Here is a 20,433-nt window from a genome sequence, read left to right as displayed (position 1 = left end):
AATTTAAGTAGATATAGCATAATATTTTTGATGGATGGATGGATAGATAGATCTATCTAGGATGAAAACAAGGATGTACAAAGTTTTCCTTATGCATGATACAATATGCAGCCGATTCAAAAGCAGATTCTATTAGCAATGAAAAAGATTGCTTATTAAAATTTAATATCTTGTAAAGGATCACTAAAATGAAATATGGCTTTGACTAAAATATTATTTAGGCCAGAGATGTAATCATGAGAAGGCATTCCACTGAGGATAACTTCATTTTCTCAAACTGTTGGCGGCATTACCACTCAATTGAGAGAGAGGAGAAAAAAGTTAATGTGCTTGTAAAAGATGGGGCACTTTATGAATTTTACTGCCCACAGGTCAGATGAGAATACATTCATTGTATATTCAGCGCAGAATTTATACCATTTTCCTAGAACATTTTCAAGACAAACCATAAAGCATCTGCCCTTCAATGGCAGAGACGGAGAAACAAACCTGGAAAGGTGTGAATGTTTATGTGTCTATCTGCCTGTCCTCTAACACTTTAGACTGCCAGAGAAGAGTGCAAATTAAATGACTATACAGTGGCACTAAAAGTATTTAGACACTTAAAGGGACAGTTCACTTTTAAATGAAAATTGTCATTATTTACTCACCCTCATGTTAGTTCAAACCCATATAACTTTCTTTCTTCCGTGGAACCCAAAAAGAGATGTTAGGCAGACAGTGTCAGTCAACGTTCACTGAATGGAAAAAAGATGAATGAAAGTGAATGGTGACTGAGACTAACTTACTGTCAAACATCTACATTTGTTTTCTATCCCAACTATCCCATTAAGCCACATTTGAAATTTATTAAATGTATTTGTATTATATAATAAATAATATATAAAACCAATGGCATTTATTTTAAATAAATATAGCACAAACATAGCTATCGAGCAAACCATTTTAGAAAAAGAACGTTTGTTAGGTTCCAAATGATAAAACAATAGATATAATGTTCAAAATAAGACTTAACACTTACTGGTTGTCAAACATTAGTGGAACATGTCCATAGATAATGTGGTTAGTCTGCAAGGACACTTGTGTCAACTTGAGGGAAACTGACTTCATACATACACTAAAAATGGCCTTGACATCAGTTGGTTAAAGGTAATTGAAAACTAAAATGGTTAAAGGAATAGTCCACCCAAAAATGAAAATTCTCACATCATTTACTCACCCTCATGCCATCCCAGATGTGTATGACTTTCTTTCTTCTGCTGAACACAAAGATTTTTAGAAGAATATCTCATCTCTGTAGGTCCATTCAATGCAAGTGAATGTTCGCCAGAACTTTGACGCTCCAAAAAGCATATATAGGCAGCATAAAAGTAATCAACAGGACTCCAGTGGTTAAATCAATGTATTCAGAAGCAATATGATAAGTGTAGGTGAGAAACAGATCAGTGTTTAAGTACTTTTTTACTATATCTCCACTTTCACAGTCTTCTTTTTTTGTTTTTGGTGATTCACATTCCTTGTGCATATCGCCACCTACTGGGCAGGGAGGAGAATTTATAGCAAAAAAGACTTAAATATTGATCTGCTTCTCACCAACACCTATCATATTGCTTCATCAAATGACATTCAGAAATGTTTTTCATTTGTGTGAATTTAGTGTCCAAAAATATTTGGGGGCCACTGTATGTGTCTTCCATAACCAAGTGACTTTTCTTGTTTACTTGTAGTGTTCACTGAGCCTATAAAAAATTTATGTAGATTCATACTAGTGCAAGCATGTGTATACCGTTTAAAGTGCAGGGTAACAATACCATTTCAACTTTTGACCTGAGGTTAAAGCAAATTCTAAACAAACAGGAAGTGACTGCAGTTGTTGAAGGGTAATGCTCGTGGTGGAGGCGGGGTAAGATGGATGAGGGGATGTTGATGAGGGATAAAAACCAAAATAAATGAATAAATAAACAAAATGACCTTGGTGCCGGCAAAGCTCTTTACATACGACAATTTGTTTTAAGAGACCGGAAGAGGCATGCCGACGCTGCTGCAAGAACGATTCTTGAAAGCTTTTCTTAAATTATTTGAGCCACAAAGAGATTCCGCAACAAGCATAGGCATCAGCTGCTTTACATTATTCAAGGCTTACACAATGGCACTTCTGGCACGTCTCCTGCTTTCAAATTGAACTTGATTTAGTTAAGCTGGGAGAGTTCGAAGCAAAGGATGGAGTGGCCTGCCAGACGGGGGGGGGGGATTCACTAACAGACCTGCTGCGGTCACATGCACTGCAAAACACTGTTGACCTTCTGTCTGAATGCATAACAATGCTGTTGTCCTAAAATAATTATATCTGTGGATGACAAACTACATCTGTCTGTAAGTTTTGAGGATAAACATCAAGGAATTATGTATTTCTAAATATCCATCATGAAAACTCCTAATATAACACATATTAATAGGATCTGGATGGGACTATATGGTGCCAATACAATTTAGCATTTATTGCTCCTGAGAAAAAGCACAGAATCAAGAAACAGATATAAGAGTAAATAAAGAAGTAAAGAGATTTTGTTTCCCAGACACAACCAATGAAGCTTAACAAAGCCGTGTTTCAAAATGTATGAATATATCAGCTGGAATTACACTGCTCCAGCTGAATAAATATCTTCAGGGTTTCTTTCCCTCTGTGTCTTTCTCATGCGCTCTCTCTGTCTCTCCCTCAATAGGTTTTGTGGGGAAACAAACGGACTGATTGATCTATCACACACTGGTGTGAAAGTGTTGAATGTACAGTATCTCAATGTCAGCACATTTGATAAAATGCAAAAGGTTTTGAAAGAGCTCAACCGTGTCAATTGAACTGTTTCTTTATCTGCTGCTTTTATAAAATAGAGGCTCATTTTGTTGGCCTGTGCTGGACTTTTCATATTTCTTTCCGTTCCTCTCCCACCACTGCTATCAAACTTGTTTATTTTTCCAAAATAGTTTATTTCCTCCGCTACAGATCACAGGAGCAAATAAAATCCCCCATCTATTTTTGTTTGATTGTCTCTTTTCTGTGTTCTTAGAAGGTACCTCCTTCAGAAAGCTCTCCCTGCCCCCACAGCGCAGTGGCACCTCGGGCGATTAGTATTTTACAAACCAACAAATTTCTTGTCAAGTCCTGTAACTTTGAAATTTTTCTCAAGGAAAACATTTGTGCTCTGCCATCTTCAAAGTGACTTGCATTGCTTTGTGTGTACAGTATGTACATGTGTAGGGTTTATTTGATGTTTCACTTAAAGGAATAGTTCACCCAAAAATGAAAATTCTCTTATCATTTACTCACCCTCATGCCATCCCAGATGTGTATGACTTTCATTTTTCTGCTGAACACAAACAAAGAACATTTAAAAGAATATTTAAGCTCTGTAGGTCTTCATAATGCAAGTGAATGGTGACCAAAATTTTGAAGGTCCAAAAAGCACATAAAGGCAGCATAAAAGTTATCCATATCACTCAAGTGGTTAAATCCATATCTTCAGAAGTTATGATATGTGTGGGTGAGAAACAGATCAATATTTAAGTCCATTTTTCCCATAAATTCTCCTTCCTGCCCAGTAGGTGGTGATATGCATGAAGAATATGAATGACCAAAAAAAAAAAAGAAGAAAAATGTGAAAGTGTAGATTGATGGTAAAAAAAGGAAAATAACTTTAATTGGATGGGGAAAAGATGCAATGAAAGTGAATTGTGACTTAGGCTAACATTCTGCCTTTGGTGGTGCTCGGAAGAAAGTCATATGGGTTTGGAATGACATGAGGGTAAACGATTACCAAATTTTCATTTTTGGTTGAACTATCACTTTAAGGCCTACTCTCAGGGCCGGCCCGTCCTACAAGCGACCGCCTAGGGCCCCGACGTGCCTGAGGAGGCCCCGCGAACACGTGCAAAGGAAATGAACAAGTCATAAGATTAAAAAACATTGATGACTTTTATTTTAAAATTCTCTGCAGTCCAATGGTTCCAATCGCATACACACTCAAGTAAACATGCAAACATGCATGGACCTCATCATTTAACATACAAATCACAATGACGGTGAAAACGAAAAACATCATATTATGTATAAAATGAGCTCTGAATAATCACAAAAAGACAAATAACTGAAAGTTAAAACAAATAAAATAACAGCAGTGTATCTAAAATCGGCAAGTAGTAAAGCTAAGCAGTACAAACTAATCTGCATAATTTATTCATAATGCAAAACATTGCTGGGAACTAGAGCGCAGCTTCTTTTCAAAGTATTATTAGACAGTAAGGAATTCAGAAACTGCCGATATAAAGACGCAAAAAACTCACATAGAGTGAAAATATGGGCAATTAATCTGGAAAATAACCAAACTATCTGCAAAGATCTTTGCTCTCTAAGAGGTATGTGGTTATTCTTTACATTTGTTTACAAATATATATTTCGAGGTGTTGTGCTTATAGGCCCTATTTATAATATGTAATGTTATTTATACATAATTATACACAGGGGTTAAATTGGGATTCCAGGGTGATGTCGATTCCCACATGATTGGCTGATTAGGTAATCGCATGGATGTTTGTTGGTGCTGGTTTGAGTATTTCTGTAACTGCTGATCTCCTGGGATTTTCACGCACAACAGTCTCTAAAGTTTATTCCGAATGGTGCCAAAATGAAAAAAACATCCAGTAGGCAGCAGTTCTGCAGACGGAAACACCTTGTTGATGAGAGAGGTCAATGGAGAATGGCCAGACTGGTTTGAACTGACAAAGTCTATGGTAACTCAGATAACCGCTCTGTACAATTGTGGTGAGAAGAATATCATCTCAGAATGCTTTTCTGAGATGTGGGTTGGTGCTGTTTTGGCGGCACGTGGGGGACCTACACAATATTAGGCAGGTGGTTTTAATGTTGTGGCTGATCGGTGTGTATCTAATGTTACAATTTAAAAGTAAATGCACATTGTTCTTAACGGGGGAAACAAACACCTTCTGCACACTTTTTACTCAAATTGTTATTTTGATAATATAATTGGTAATGAAAACATTTGCATTAAATTATAAGAGTTTAAAATTCTTCACTGCCACGTGAAGAAGCATTTTCACTATAGTGAATCCCACTGTATATTTGCTAGAAAAAAAAATCCAAACGAAAAAAATAAATGCTGAATCAACAAAAATGGAGTATACACCAATATGCAAATAACAGTGAAACCTTTACAGTGTGTTGGTCGAGTGGTCTTTTGTTCTCAATTTGTAGGCCTATGATATTTTGATCTGATGTCGCCAACACAATCTCAAGGCGAAATCGTCAAGATTCGTAAGACTTTTCTAAATTTGGCTAATTCGTATGATATCGTGTGACGGCACTTGTTTGAATTCTTACGGCTTTCACTACAACCAATGACGTCACTGGACATAATTTCCATCTAATACGTGACAATTACTTGCTTCTGTCACACACAACAGCTTCCTATCATGTTTACACACTCTACTGATTGGTTAAGTTTAGATAAAGGGTTTGGGTAAGGGCATAATATTAATAAGCATGTCCTTAACGCCTCGTGCGCATAACTCGTGTTTACTTCTGCATTAGACATCCGGGAATTTGCATGTAATGAAGTCGTTGGAGTTTATGCGAACAACATCGTTCAAGACCATACGAAATAGCCAACTCTCACAAATTTTCATGAGATCGGGTTGGATGTCACTTTGGATGTGATTGATTCCTGATTCAAAACCCATTCGGGTATTCAGCTTTTTAACAAAACTAAGCAAATTGCTACTGCATATCAGTGGATCTAAGAGCAGGGTGAGCAGTTGATTCCATATAACGCGATTTCTATGAATCAGAGATTGGACCACTGCGTGGTACAGAAGCGGAACGCGCATCTATACGGGGGCGCGGTCTGGTGCCTCTCTCGTATACGCTGCCTCTACCAGCATCCACGACTGACTAGAGCGAAGCATAATGAGCTTGAAATATTTTTTATATAAGTACACTTGCTAAATAGAGACGAATGTCTCAAGGGGATCAAACAAACACTGCATCAGAGAATACAATAAATGGGATGGATTGACAAACAAGCATTTTTGTATTTTTTTTTTTTTTGGAATCGAAGGTGCCGGAACGATGATCCAGACTGCATCCCAGCCCACTTTAACCCCTGATTATACATTATAGCTACATTATACATTGCTGTAGTTACCTTATTTTCCCTGATGTTTTAACTTTTATTCATTTTGCACACGTTCTGGACAACGTTTTGTTTTCATTGATTTTGTTGCTCTAAATAAACATTTACACATAGTTATTCGGGTAGCTGAAATGGAATTTCAAGCATTTTCAGCAGTGGCCTATACTATTATAACTATTTTGAACAGCATTTTCTTATTTTGTGTAATTTTAATGGGTAACACTTATGGTTGTATTTGTTAACATTAGTTAACTAAATTAGTTAACATTAACTAACAATGAACAATACTTAATAATCTTATTTATGTTCATTTCTACATATAGGCTACTAAATTAATATTAAATACTGTATAAGTTAACATTAGTTAATATAATATGAACTGACATGAACAAACAATAAACAATTGTATTTTTATAAATTGACATTAGCTAAGATGACTAAATGCTGGAAAACTGTATTATACATTGTTATTGATACCTAATGCAAACCTTATTGTAAAATGTTACCCAGTAATTATCATACTTGCAGTTTCCATGACCTCATATTAACTGAGACACTGGTTTATTTGTACTTCTAGAAAAAGGTTGAAAGGTGATCAAAAAAGGTGATAAAATGGTGACTTGTCACAGCACCTAAAATCCACATATTCCCTTATGCATGCATGTACATTTAACATCTTCATGTTGGGAAAAAAAGCTATTGGACACATTATTTGTCATCTACCGAGCTATACAGTATAGTGTTTCTTTTTTAGTGCTTTCTATTAAAAAAATGTGCTCATCATGTTTGCAGTGGTTCTATCTATGGATGTTTAAAAGTTATGACAATTTTCACACCGAGGGGCCCATTTTCATAATTTCGCCTGGGGCCCCACAAACCCACGGGCCGGCCCTGCCTACTCTGTCGCTTCCTCTTTTTTTAACCTGAGAATGCATATGCTACTTTACCCCTATAAAATGCATATGTGGGTCAAAAAAGACCCAGGAAAAATCTTGATGCTTTTTCTTTTTTAAAACATCCTATTTTGGGGGGCCTGGGTAGCTCAGCGTGTAAAGATGCTGACTACCACCCCTGGAGTCACGAGTTCGAATCCAGGGCGTGCTGAGTGACTCCAGCCAGGTCTCCTAAGCAACCAAATTGGCCCGGTTGCTAGGGAGAGTACAGTCACATGGGATAACCTCCTCATGGTCGCTATAATGTGGTTCTTGCTCTCAATGGGATGCGTGGTGTGTTGTGTGTGGATGCCGCGGAGAATAGCGTGGGCATCCACACATACTACGTCTCCGCGGTAACGCGCTCAACATGCCACGTGATAAGATGCGTGGATTGACGGTCTCAGATGCAACAAAATAGTTATAAACTTTATGTACTCTATATTACTGTTTTACTCTACAACTGTATATTGTGATATTACTCCATGTAACTATGTTGTTGGGAATGACTTGCATATGTAAAATATGAAAATAAATATGGTATTTAGCATATACAGTATTTCATTACATAATAGATGGACAATTAAAACAATCAATTTATTACAAGTGTAATACCATAGTAAACACATACACTCACTGAGCACTTTATTATGTTACCTATACACCTACTTATTCATGTGATTATCTTATCAACCAATCATGTGGCAGCAGTGCAATGCATAAAATCATTCAGATAAGGGTCAGGAGCTTCACATCAACCATCAGATGGGGTAAAAAAATGTATCTCAGTGATTTCGGCCGTAGCATGATTGCTGATGCCAGACGGGCTGGTTTGAGTATTTCTGTAACTGCTGATCTCCTGGGATTTTCAAGCACATCAGTCACTACAGTTTACTCAGAATGGTGCCAAAAACAAAAAACATCCAGTGAGCGGAAGTTCTGCGGACAGAAGTGCCTTGTTGATTAAAGAGGTCAACGGAGAATGTCCAGACTGGTTCGAGTCTCGGAATGCACAACACCTTGAACCTTGAGACGGATGGGCTACACCAGCAGAAAACAACGTCAGGCACTTTATTAGGACCATAGTGTTCCTAATAAAGTGCACAGTGAATTCATAGGACCAATGCATTCTAGGGGTAGTGATGCATACTCTCTTATAATTTAAAAAATATTCAACTAAATTATAGTCAGTTCACATGGTAAAAGACACCTTAATTGAGGAATGCCTGGATTGTCAGATGAAAAGACCACTGCAAGTAAAATGTAGACTCAAAAAGTGGAAGGCTGTGTCATTTTTGACCCACATATGCAGGGTTACAACAGCTGACTTGACAAAGTGTGTATTACTTTGCAAATCTCTCTTAGAACACATGCTTACCTGATGACAAGAAGTCTTCTGTCATATTCATAGTTGATTTGGCTTAGTGTGCACTTTGGGGAAAAGCTTTATAGGGACTGAAGCCCAGGTAATAGAAATCCAGAGATGGCACTTTAACTGCTCATCTCCACAGAGAAGCTCTGCCTCATTCGCCTCTCACTTTCTGCATCTGAAGACCCATTTTAATGAAACCCCGCCATGCTCTTAAAACGTTAAAGGAACAAACCGGCCAACAAGAGCTCTTAAAAAGTGAATGCAGTCAGAGGCAACTCCAAAGTCTCATAGGCACTTTGGAGAGGAACAGGTCATAAAAATTCATTATTTTTAAGCTTGCTTGTTTGAAAGGATGTTCAAAAGAATGCTGTGGGTTTTCGGACCACCTCTGCATTCTATTATAATGTCCATAATAAAGCATATGCCTGTACAGCAGGGTAAAATTAGAAATAACAAATGCAAACAATAAATTGGCTGCTTTCATTCAAGTACTTTATCATGGACAGCTTTAATGTGCTCGGCATAATGAGCCAGTAGGTCAAAAGCTGATGGTCATCAAAGCCATTTCATAGCTTAATTTTCAGAATCCACAGAACAGTAGAGTCAGATTAAAAGAGTGCATTTTGTCAGCACTGGAATAATGCCACCCTTTTGCCTTTTTAAACTCCCAGTATTCTGTATTTTGACTCAATACATTGTGAATTCTGTGTATGAATAATTTGGACCAACACCAAAAAGAGAAATGGTTAAATGAACTGGTATTTGGAGCACTTTAAATGCTGGTTAGAAAAAACAATGTTTTTAGAATATTTTTTTGTATACACTGAACAGATGGCCTGTCTTCAAACGTATAGTGAGTTATGCAATCTAGTGTGCATTCTATCATTTTAAAGATAAATGTCAGGACAAATAGAGTGATGAAATGATTCCTCCTGAACTCTTGAAATCCTAAAATCTGTTGAGGATGTAAAATGGTGTGTGAATGCTGGCTCTGCAGAAGGATCAATAACGATTTCCATTTGGCCTGTCTGAGGATGAGCTTAAGATTTTAATGTACTCAATCAATTTACATTGGGAAAAGAATACAGTCCCTTGGAAAGTATTGTGCTGAAAGCTACAATGTGCTGTGGGTGTAGGATCCAGGAGTGCTACATGCACTAATAAAACTGATTAAGGGGTTTTTGCCCATTTGTTGAAAGGCCACTGGGGAGGAAGTGTCTCTTTTTTGCTGTGTCCTCTAACTAAATGCAATGCTATAGATTCAATCAATAGGACAACACAATGCTGATGAAGACCCAGGCAGTGGGACAGATGGAGTACAGTGGGGCTTTACTCTTTGCTTCCCAAACACCAGACTGTTAATCAATCAATCTATCTATCTACCTATCTGTCTGTCTGTCTGTCTGTCTGTCTGTCTATCATCTATCTGTCATCTATCTATCTATCTATCTATCTATCTATCTATCTATCTATCTATCTATCTATCTGTCTGTCTGTCATCTATCTATCTATCTATCTATCTATCTATCTGTCTGTCTGTCATCTATCTATCTATCTATCTATCTATCTATCTATCTGTCTGTCTGTCTGTCATCTATCTATCTATCTATCTATCTATCTATCTATCTATCAAACCAAAACTCTTTGCCTTTTTTATTCCATGTTACCATATCGATCTTATCACATATCAAACTCATTATTGCTGCTGAATTTAAGACTGCATTACTGATGAATTGTTATGGGAATAAATTCCAGATTAAAAAAGTAAAAGATCAGCCTTCTTACCGCAGTACAGGGTCAGTAGACCGGTCAACATCAGTGCAAGCCAGAAAGTTGAGGACATCGTCACCCATGTATCCCTTCGTCTATTCCTCTTTCTAAAGGGTGAAGCCATCAAAATCAGTCCCTTCTTAATCTAAATTCACCAGTCGAATTAGGCTCCTGCAGCTACCGGCAATTCAGGCGTCGTCGTTCATCGCAAAGTTGGCACAAAGGAATTAGGCAAACGGCGCGAACGTATCCGTGAGTCGAAATGCTGGGATGGGAGACGATTCAAAGAACGATCCGTCCGTTCACGTTTGTTTGTCGTATAAATTGTATAATTGACTGCCAGCGATTAATGTGTTTGGTGCCGTTCACACCGAACACGTCTTTACGCTAAAAAAAAGAAAAGAAAAGAACTACAGTTAGACGCAGCGCCACGAATAGAGCGAACGCAGGTGTCTCGAGGCGCGTTTTTAACAGTCGAGGTAGTTTTAAGGGGCCGTTCAGACCGAACACGTTATAACCGTAAAAACTACTAGTTAAAGTAGCCTAGTTTTAAGGGGCCGTTAAGACCGAACACGTCCTTGCGCTAAAAACAACTAGTTCAATTCGTTTTAAGGGGTCGTTCACACCGAAACGTCCTTGTGCTAAAAAGGCGAGACGCCACGAATAGAGCGAACGCAGGTGTCTCGAGACGTGTTTTTAACACTTGATGTAGTTTTAAGGGCCGTTTAGACCGAACACGTCCTAACGCTAAAAGCTACTAGGCTAGTTCAAGTATGGGGTCGTTCAGACCGAACACGTACTTGCGCTAAAAAGGCGAGACGTCGCGCCACGAATAGAGCAGAACGCAGGTGTCTCGAGACGCGTTTTGAACAGTTTAAGTAGTTTTAAGGGGCTGTTCAGACCGAACGCGTACTTGCGCTAAAAAGGCGAGACGCCGCGCCACGAATAGAGCAGAACGCAGGTGTCTTGAGACACGTTTTTAACAGTTTAAGTTATTTTAAACTTGACACGGCGTCTAAAAAAGCGGCGCTCCAGTGCGACGGTCAAAGACGTCAGTCTAGCGCGTGTTTACATAGGAAAACAATTAAAAAACTGCGCGGATGGACCGAACTACGTGTTCGGTGTTCCCGCTCACGACTATAGAAGAGTGCTGGATAACTGAAGTGAGTGTGTTTTTGAGACTGATTGGGGCGAATCGATTGATGTGCTTCTGACTTCCTGACTGAAATATCTACTCTGCCTCTCTGAGAAGCTATAAGCATTTGTCTGTTTGCGTTTTAGTATTCACAACATTACAAGCTGTTATTCCTGTGATAAGGACGCTTCTGAGTTCAGCGCCTCAAGCAGTGAACAGCGACGTCATATCCAAGGAGACCAGAGGAACTAAGAACCTGTATGATTTTAGCATGCACTTAGGAAAACAGCCATTCATAAATAATATCCAAAACTTGAATAGAATATTTCATTCAAACATGAAAAATCATCATTAATGCACATAACTGCCTGTATCTCAGTAGAAACCTTGAGCTGTAATTAAAGCAGCCCTCAGCCTTGTTGTCCAACACCTTCATTCACGTGCCACGATGGTCTTTGATGGTTTTATTTATGACATGCTAAGTTTAGACCCTTTGAAAGATCAGTAGATCAAGTGTGGGTGGGTTCCTGGGGCAGAGAGTAGACTCTGAGACGGGTGCGTGTCTATAATTTATAGTCGTAGATCTTGCAGTTGCTTGGTATGATTGTGTACAATAGCAGACAGCCCTCGACCAACTTATAAACTCCACAGTGTACACCCCTGCCCCCCAGCCACCCCCAAGGGAAATCACAATTGCTTCAAAGCTGCCTTGACTGTTGGAAAGAGAAGCCTGTCTAAAATAAAATAAAAATATTTCTTGTTGTATAATTTTTAATTTCCTTCTTTCACAACGGCCCAGAGAGTGAGCTCTCCAAATCCCCAGAGACTGAATATTGCTGACCTTCAATGCTTGTCTGTGCATTCTTCACCGTCTCATTGTTCATCATCTCTACAGGTCAGAAACAAGTGCACCATACTGCAATAGCATTTACTATTATTTCTCTTCATACATTTGTGATCCAGAAAAGTGGTTCTCAATAGAGCGCAACAGTCTGCTTCCAGAAGTACTGTAAATATCACATTCATATTTTTTCATTTAGGGAAAGTGATTATTAAAGATAGCTTAAAAACCTTTAAAGACAGACCTACCGTTGGCTTAATCGAGATGGTAAATCAATGCTACTGTATAAGCTTCTGTTGAAGCCATCAGGCCGCATTATTTCAACTTCATTTAAAAACAATTGTGTTTAATAACAGAATTTCTGGTGAAGAACTACACTACCCATGATCCTGAAGAGAAAGATCCACCAATCAGAGAATCACTGCAAAAAAAGTGCACCAAACGTAGCGACTGTCTTTATACACTCACAAACTACTTGTGCGTATATAAACTCAGCAAAAAAGAAACGTCCCCTTTTCAGGACACAGTATTTTAAAGCTAAATTTGAAAAAATCCAAATAACTGTACAGATCTTCATTGTAAAGGGTTTAAACAATGTTTTCCATGCTTGTTCAATGAACAATAAACAATTAATGAACATGCACCTGTGGAACGGTCATTAAGACACTAACAGTTTACAGATGGTAGGCAATTAAGGTCACAGTTATAAAAACTTAGGACACTAAAGAGACCTTTCTACTGACTCTGAAAAACGCCAAAAGAAAGATGCCCAGGGTCCCTGCTCATCTGCATGAATATGACTTACGCATGAGGACTGCAGATGTGGCCAGGGCAATAAATTGCAATGTCTGTACTATGAGATGCATTAGACAGTGCTACAGGGAGACAGGAAGGACAGCTGATCGTCCTCGCAGTGGCAGACTACGTGTAACAACACCTGCACAGGATCGGTACATCCAAATATCACACCTGTGGGACAGGATGGCAACAACAACTGCCCGAGATACACCAGGAACGCACAATCCCTCCATCAGTGCTCAGACTGTCCGCAATAGGCTGAGAGAGGCTGGACTGAGGGCTTGTAGGCCTGTTGTAAGGCAGGTCCTTACCAGACATCACCAGCAACAACGTCACCTATGGGCACAAACCCACCTTCACTGGACCAGACAGGACTGACAAAGTGTTCTTCACTGATGAGTCACAGTTTTGTCTCAATAGGGGTGATGGTTGGACTCACGTTTATCGTTGAAGGAATGAGCGATACACCGAGGCCTGTGCTCTGGAGCGGGATCAATTTGGAGTCAGCACGATTAGCAGGGGAGTAGGGAGTAAATGTTAAAATTAAGTGTTTTATAATATGTCTTTCTGCAAGATGTATGTAAAGGGTAACACTTTAAGCTATTTTACTTGTTAGTGTTTAATGTTTTGTTGTGTTATTTAGAAGAGTTTGTGTTATGTTAAAGTTTTGGGGGGTTACCATTATGGTGAATAGTAGAGCTTGAGCTTAAGCTGAGGACAGGAACAGTGTACAGTATAAAGCTTTAGTCATTAGGCAATTGCTATGTTCGTCTTAGCATAGTGTTTTTCAATTAGCATGTGTTCAGCATGTTAGCATTCACTAAACTAGCTAGTTAAGTTTTTTCTACTTGTAGTGTTAAAGTTGAGTTTACATATTTATGTTAAGTTTAGCTAAAGAGTTTGATATAAAGTACCGTTAAAACGTATGAGTTAGCTTACTCAATATTTCAAGTTAAGATATGTTAACATGCATGTGTTGTATAGTGATGGGAAGATCATATCATTTTACTGACTTGAATCTTTGAGTCTCTTTATTCAAGTCATTTAGTTCATTTCATTCATTTGAGCAGAATTAAATTAAAATGTTACATTTTCAATAGCCAAATCCCCCAGAACACGTCTACTTACGCAAAATTTCATTATAGTCCCAATAAGGAAAAATTGATAATGCAGTCAAGGACAAATTATGAGAAACAGAAAGATTAGTTCACTTGCTGGAGTCGTTCGTACTTTTGTCACTGCATAGCGTATACGGCTGTCACGTGACAAGAACGAACGACTCGGACCAGAAAGACTCGAGAGGTGAACTAATCATTTCTGTTTCCTGTGTGAGCAATGCATAGCGTATACAGCTGTCACGTGACAAAAGAATGAACGACTCGGACCAAAAGACTTAAGAGGTGAACTAATAATTTCTTTTTCTTGTACAGCGCCTATGCGATTTTCACGTAACAAACGAACGGAGGTTGCGCCAGTGCACATGTGTGGCCAACACAAAACGAACAAATCACTCTCTGAGACTACTCGTTCTTCTGAGACACATAAAAGGTTCGTTCAAAATGAATGAATCATTCATGAACAACCCATCACTAATGTGTAGTACAAAATCTGAAAGTTCTGTAGTAACTTAAACTTTAAGTTTATTAACTTAAAAAATGTATGTAACTGAATGCCTCAAATATTTAGGGTTCTGCTAACTTACTAGGGTTTACAGGGTGTTTGGTTTCTGAATGTCTCTTGAATGTCATTGATTTGATGTTCTTAGCAGCCAATAATTCACAGCACAAAACAGTTTAGAATATTTTTTTCATAGTTTTTGTGGATGAGGGCATGTCAAACAACCAGTTCACAGTGGAATCTGCCGAATTTGGCTAGCCACTACCAAGTGATGAATTTAGGCCAAAATACAAAAGATATGGGAAGCGTTTTCTTCTCCCTTTTAAAAGTTGATAAGCTTATTTATTTTTCTATTCTAACTATGCATGGTTATATGCTGTGATGAATTTTATTATTTGCATTTAACATTATTTTTCGCTTCTGTCCCCATCAGAACAGACCTGCAACCCAGTTGAGAACCACTGATCTAGAACACTGTAGCTGGAAGGCCATTTACATTTAGCATAAGGCAAGTGGGCCAGCCGTACCTGCCAGACTCCTTTTTAACAGGCATGTATTTTCTTGTTTTACAGTTCATTAAAGTTTCATAAGCACTACTGTGCGGCTGAAATTTGTTTTTATTCAGGACACGTATCAAATTAGTTTGTCGTGTGAGTGTCGTGCGGTTTCTTTGAGGAAAGAATATACTGCGTTTTGTGTAAGGGGGCAAGGAGATGTCAGGGGAGAAGACATTACTCAGCTACTAAAGAGGTAGGAACCTTCAGAGGCAAGAGGGACTGAGGATGCGCAAAACTGATCTGATGGGACCCGAGGGAACAGTCAAGGTTCTTGTCACTCTACTTATATGAGATGGATTAAGCGCGAGTGACTGACAGGAGGTATGTCTTCATACGCCCTATGGAAACAAACATCTAACGTCTTTCTGAACTGAGAGACAAACAAATTGTTAGCCATTATTGTTGTGTAGGTTCACTGTTATTTAAAACTGGACTTAATTACACTTGTCTCTCTTTTTAATCACATAATTTTGAATTAAACATAATTGTTCATTATCCTGGGACCATTTTAAATTAAATATTGGAGGGTGATAATTCCCTGTATTTCCTGTTCATTATTACTTCATAAAATCCTTTGATAATTGGCACTTATATTACATTTATATTATTATTACATAATATGAAAGATAGTGCATATGAACAGTGCCTAAGTTTTAATGTCTGGGCCTTCATACAGTTTAAAATTCTATTTGTAAAGCTTAATGTGTGCTCAAATAGGCCTCCTTATCTTGTAAGGCCTAGAAAGTAGCCCAAGAATACTATTCGAAGTAACCACATGTTTGATTTAGCCCTTTTGGAAATTTTGCATTAGTGGTATATTACATTTTTTTCCACTTTAACTTTAAAGGGTTAGTTCACCCAAAAATGAAAAGTATGGCATTATTTGCTCACCCTCATGCCATTCGAATCCCATATGACTATCTTTCCACTTTGAAACGTGTTATATTTTAATCTTATATTTAAAGCCTACAAAAAGTGTCATAAATGTAGTTAATATAACTCATGTGTCATATTCTATGTCTTCTGTATATGGTAAGTATTGGAGGAAACTTAGATGCCAAATTACAATATTATGTGATATTTTGGCATAATTGCAATAATAAGAAATGTTGGAGGAAATGCTAAGAGACTCTTCCTTCATCGTGCATCTCTTGAGCATGGTGTCCTTGGTCAATTTGTGGCCAGTTGTCAAGGGACTTTTGTCTTTTGATGGTGAAAGAGACCACACACAATCTGATGCTGTCATCTGAAATTGGTTGCCTGCCCAGAGGACCCTCCTAGCTGCCATTCTTCTTTATCTCTTCACTCTTATCAGACCTTTTTCTCCTGAAGTGTCAGCAGGGCAGCAGATGTGTGTTCATACAATGGAAGGGCACTGCAGCCGTGATCAACCTTGGTCTTTGTGTCGCAAGGAACATTATTTTCTACTGAAAAGTCTAAAGTAACCTTTGTACCTGAAAAAGTTGTCCATCAGCTGATCTCTCAAAGAAAAATAAAATACAACTAAAAAATAGGGGGGAAATAGGAGATATACAGTGGAGTCCAAAAAGAGACCACACTGAAAATGTTATTGAATATATATATATATATATATATAAACTTGGAAATAAACAGGATTTAAAATTTTTTAAAACAAACAAAATATATGACAGTAAATGATTAAATATTTAGGATTTTGCACTATTTATATGTCACTAATCAAATGTAAGCAAATTTGTGACATATTAAAGGAATAGTTTAACAAGTTATTAAAATTCTGTTATCATTTACTCACCCTCATGTTGTTCCAAACCTGTATTACTTTCTTTCTTCTGTTGAACACATGGAGATGTTGGGTAGAATGGCAGCCTCAATCACCACTGGCATCGTTTTTCTATATAATGAAAGTGAATGCTGACATTCTGCCTGAACTACCCCTTTAAGCTGCTGATACTGTATGTAATATGTGTAAATATGTGTAATATTTAAAGAAAGGTTTTTTTATTAAATTAGAAAACACTGCAACATTGGAGTCTCAGACTTTTGGACACCACTGTATATGAAAACTATGGTGCCTTGATCCTGCCACAAAACAAAAAATAAAAAAGGTAAAACTAGCAATTCTGAGATATAAAATCACAATTGCATGGTAAAAGTCACAATTAAGATATACTGTATTTAGTTGCAATTGCGTGATATAAAGTTACAACTGTGAAAGCATATAAAGTTGAAATTGAAAGATATAAAGTCACAATTTAGAGATATAAAGTCACAATTGTGTGACATAAAGTTGCAATTACGTGATATAAAGTCACAATTCTGTGATATAAAATTGAAATTGAGAGATATAAAGCTGCTATTGTGAGATATAAAGTTGAACTGCTAAGAATATAAAGTTGAAATTACAAACTATAGTCGCAATTGCGTGATATAAAGCCGCAACTGCAAGAGAATATAACGCTGAAACTGTGAGATATAAAGTCGTAATTAAGAGATATAAAGTTTAATGATATAAAGTTGCAATTGCGAGATATAAATTTGCAACTGAAAGATATAAAATCAATTGTGAGAAATAAAGTTGCAATTGTGTGATATAAAGTTGCAACTGCAAAAGAATATAAAGTTGAAATTGCGAGATATAGACACAATTGAGAGATATAAGGACAGAACTGTGTGACATTTACATTTATGCATTTGGCAGATGCTTTTATCCAAAGCGATTTACAGTGCACTTATTACAGGGACAATCCCCACGGAGCAACCTGGAGTTAAGTTCCTTGCTCAAGGACACACAATGGTGATGGCTATGGAGATCGAACCAGCAACCTTCTGCTTACCAGTTCTGTGCTTTAGCCCACAACGCCACTACCACTCCCCTTTGAAAGAAACTTAATATCTTGTGTGACATAAAGTTGAAATTGCATACTATAAATTGCAATTGCGTGATATAAAGATATAAAGAGATATAAGGACTGAATTGCGTGATATAAAGTTGCAACTGCGAGAGAAAATAAAGTCGCAAATACATGATATAAAGTTGCAACTGCAAAAGAATATAAAGTTGCAACTGAGAGACATAAAGTCCCAATTGCGTGATATAAAGTTGCAATTGAGAGATAAAAAAGCCGCAATTGTGAGATATAATGTCAGAACTGCGAAAGAAAATAAAGTAAAAATTATGAGATATAGTCGCAATTGAGAGATATAAGGACGGAACTGAGAGATATAAAGTCGCAATTGTGTGACATAAAGTTGAAATTGCATAATATAAAGATATAAAGAGATATATGGACAGAATTGCATGACATAAAGTTGCAACTGCGAGAGAAAATAAAGTCGCATCGCTTGATATAAAGTGACAACTGCAAAAGAATTTAAAGTTGAAATTCAGAAACATAAAGTAGCAATTGAGAGATATAAATTCCCAATTTTGTGACATAAAATTGCAATCGCATGATATAAAGTCACAATTGAGAGTTATAAGGATGGAATTGTGTAATATAAAGTTTAAACTGCAAGATATATAGTCAAATTTGCAATTGAGAGAGATAAAGTCACAACTGCATGCTAACATTTTTTTTTTTTTACTTTATTTCTTAAAATTGCAAGTTTATATTATAAAATTGCAATTGCGAGAAATAAAGTCAAAATTATTAGATATAAAGTCATTTATTTTTTTCATTCTGTGGCAGGATCTGGCTTCCATACAGAAGTGAAACTTCTTACTGATATCGTCAGATATATTGACGCCAAAATAAAGATAAGTTGATTTGTTTGGGATGGAGGAAGTGCACAAGTGGGAGGCATCAAGGAGGCAGTACATAGCTCATATATTAAACGTGGCATCTGAGGCTAGCACCCTGAAGTAGTTCTGTTGAACTGCTGAAAGTTTCACTTTTATTTCTATAGTTTTGATATTGTACAGTCATTTTCTTGAGTCATGAATTTAATTAGTTTTAGTGCCATGTTTTGTCAAAGTCCTCACTGTAAACTGCCCATCCCTTATAGCGAAAGCAAGCGCTGGACACATTGCTTTTGATGGATTATAGTAATTTCAATAATGGAGCTAAATTTGGAGGTGGATAACGTGAGTCAACACAAATCCCACCCATACAGTCTATTGTGTTCACAACAACAATATGGCTTGGTTATCTATCCAAAGAACCCTGCTGTCACTTTTAACTTAGCTCAGTCAACATGCTATTTAAATTTCAGTGGCTTAACTTTTTAAAAAAGCAGCATGTTAAAGAGATAGTTCTCCTAAAAATGACAATTCTGTCATTTACTCACATTATGTCTTTTGAAATCTGTACACTTTCTTTCTTCCATGGAACACATAATGAGTTCATAAAAGTAGAATGTCCAAGCTGCTCTTTTTGCATGCAAAAAAAGCAAAAAAGTGAATAGTGACCACTACTGCTATCATGCAAGATTTTCATTTAAATGTGCTTTTTTGTCTGGTAACAAATCACCTTAATTATTTCACAAAATAGATAAAGTCATAGTGGTTTGGAACAACATGAGAGTGAGTATATATCACTCTAATGTTGTTCCAATACTTTTCTGAATGAATATTGCCACTTATTGTTGGGCATGAGCACAGAATTGTAACTAGATTTAGTGGATTGAATAGTAGTCACTAACTAGATCTGTTATCCCTGAACATGAGGCAATATGCTAAGCATGTTGCTAAGATACCTGGTACAGACTAACATCTCAAAAGACATTAAACAGAAAGAGCAGGGCAGTAAAATGAAGGAGAGTGACGAGAGCACAAGAACCTGCGGAAAGCCGAGGCGGGAAATCGCCAGGAAACTGAGGTGACAGAGACTATGAGAGAGGGAAAGTCTGTTTCTGCCTTGTTGCTCCAGAGATTCATTGCACTCCTCATCAATCAAGGAGGGCTGATGAAATTGTTCCTGCTCAGAGTGAGCCTCATGGCTCTCGTGTGCAGAGTTGGCATAAATCCTGCTGGCAGGGAATAGAGGTGGATTATATTGCGCAAATTAATTGTTGCTCAAATTTGCCACTTTTTCTTCCTGCCCTGGGAGGGCTTGGAACACGAGCACCATTTTGTTTTATTCTCATAGCAGTTGTTTTGCTGGCACATCTCCTAGTTTCTTGCCTTCTCAAAGGGATCGTGTCAAGAATTTAAATTTGAAAGAGAAAAGGTTCAGTCCCGGATTGCTATCCGGAATGCAAGTATTCCAAATAACGGGTTAAAATGGA

At 37.5% G+C, this 20,433-nt stretch overlaps 1 protein-coding gene across 1 annotated transcript in view; it reads right to left on the bottom strand.

Annotated features, from left to right (window-relative positions):
- Nucleotides 1–11,323, bottom strand: part of LOC127435605 (chemokine-like protein TAFA-5) — an 88,454-nt gene extending 77,131 nt beyond the window's left edge. The window contains exon 1 of the mRNA XM_051689190.1: nucleotides 10,293–11,323. Coding sequence (XP_051545150.1) covers nucleotides 10,293–10,401 — 109 coding nt within the window. The 5' untranslated portion in view covers nucleotides 10,402–11,323. The remainder of the gene's footprint in view (nucleotides 1–10,292) is intronic.
- Between the last annotated feature and the right edge of the window lie 9,110 nt (nucleotides 11,324–20,433).

Source organism: Myxocyprinus asiaticus, chromosome 46, assembly GCF_019703515.2.
Source record: "Myxocyprinus asiaticus isolate MX2 ecotype Aquarium Trade chromosome 46, UBuf_Myxa_2, whole genome shotgun sequence".
Taxonomy (NCBI): domain Eukaryota; kingdom Metazoa; phylum Chordata; class Actinopteri; order Cypriniformes; family Catostomidae; genus Myxocyprinus; species Myxocyprinus asiaticus.
Note: the sequence above shows the minus strand (reverse complement) of the source record. Positions and strands in the feature narration are given on the sequence as shown.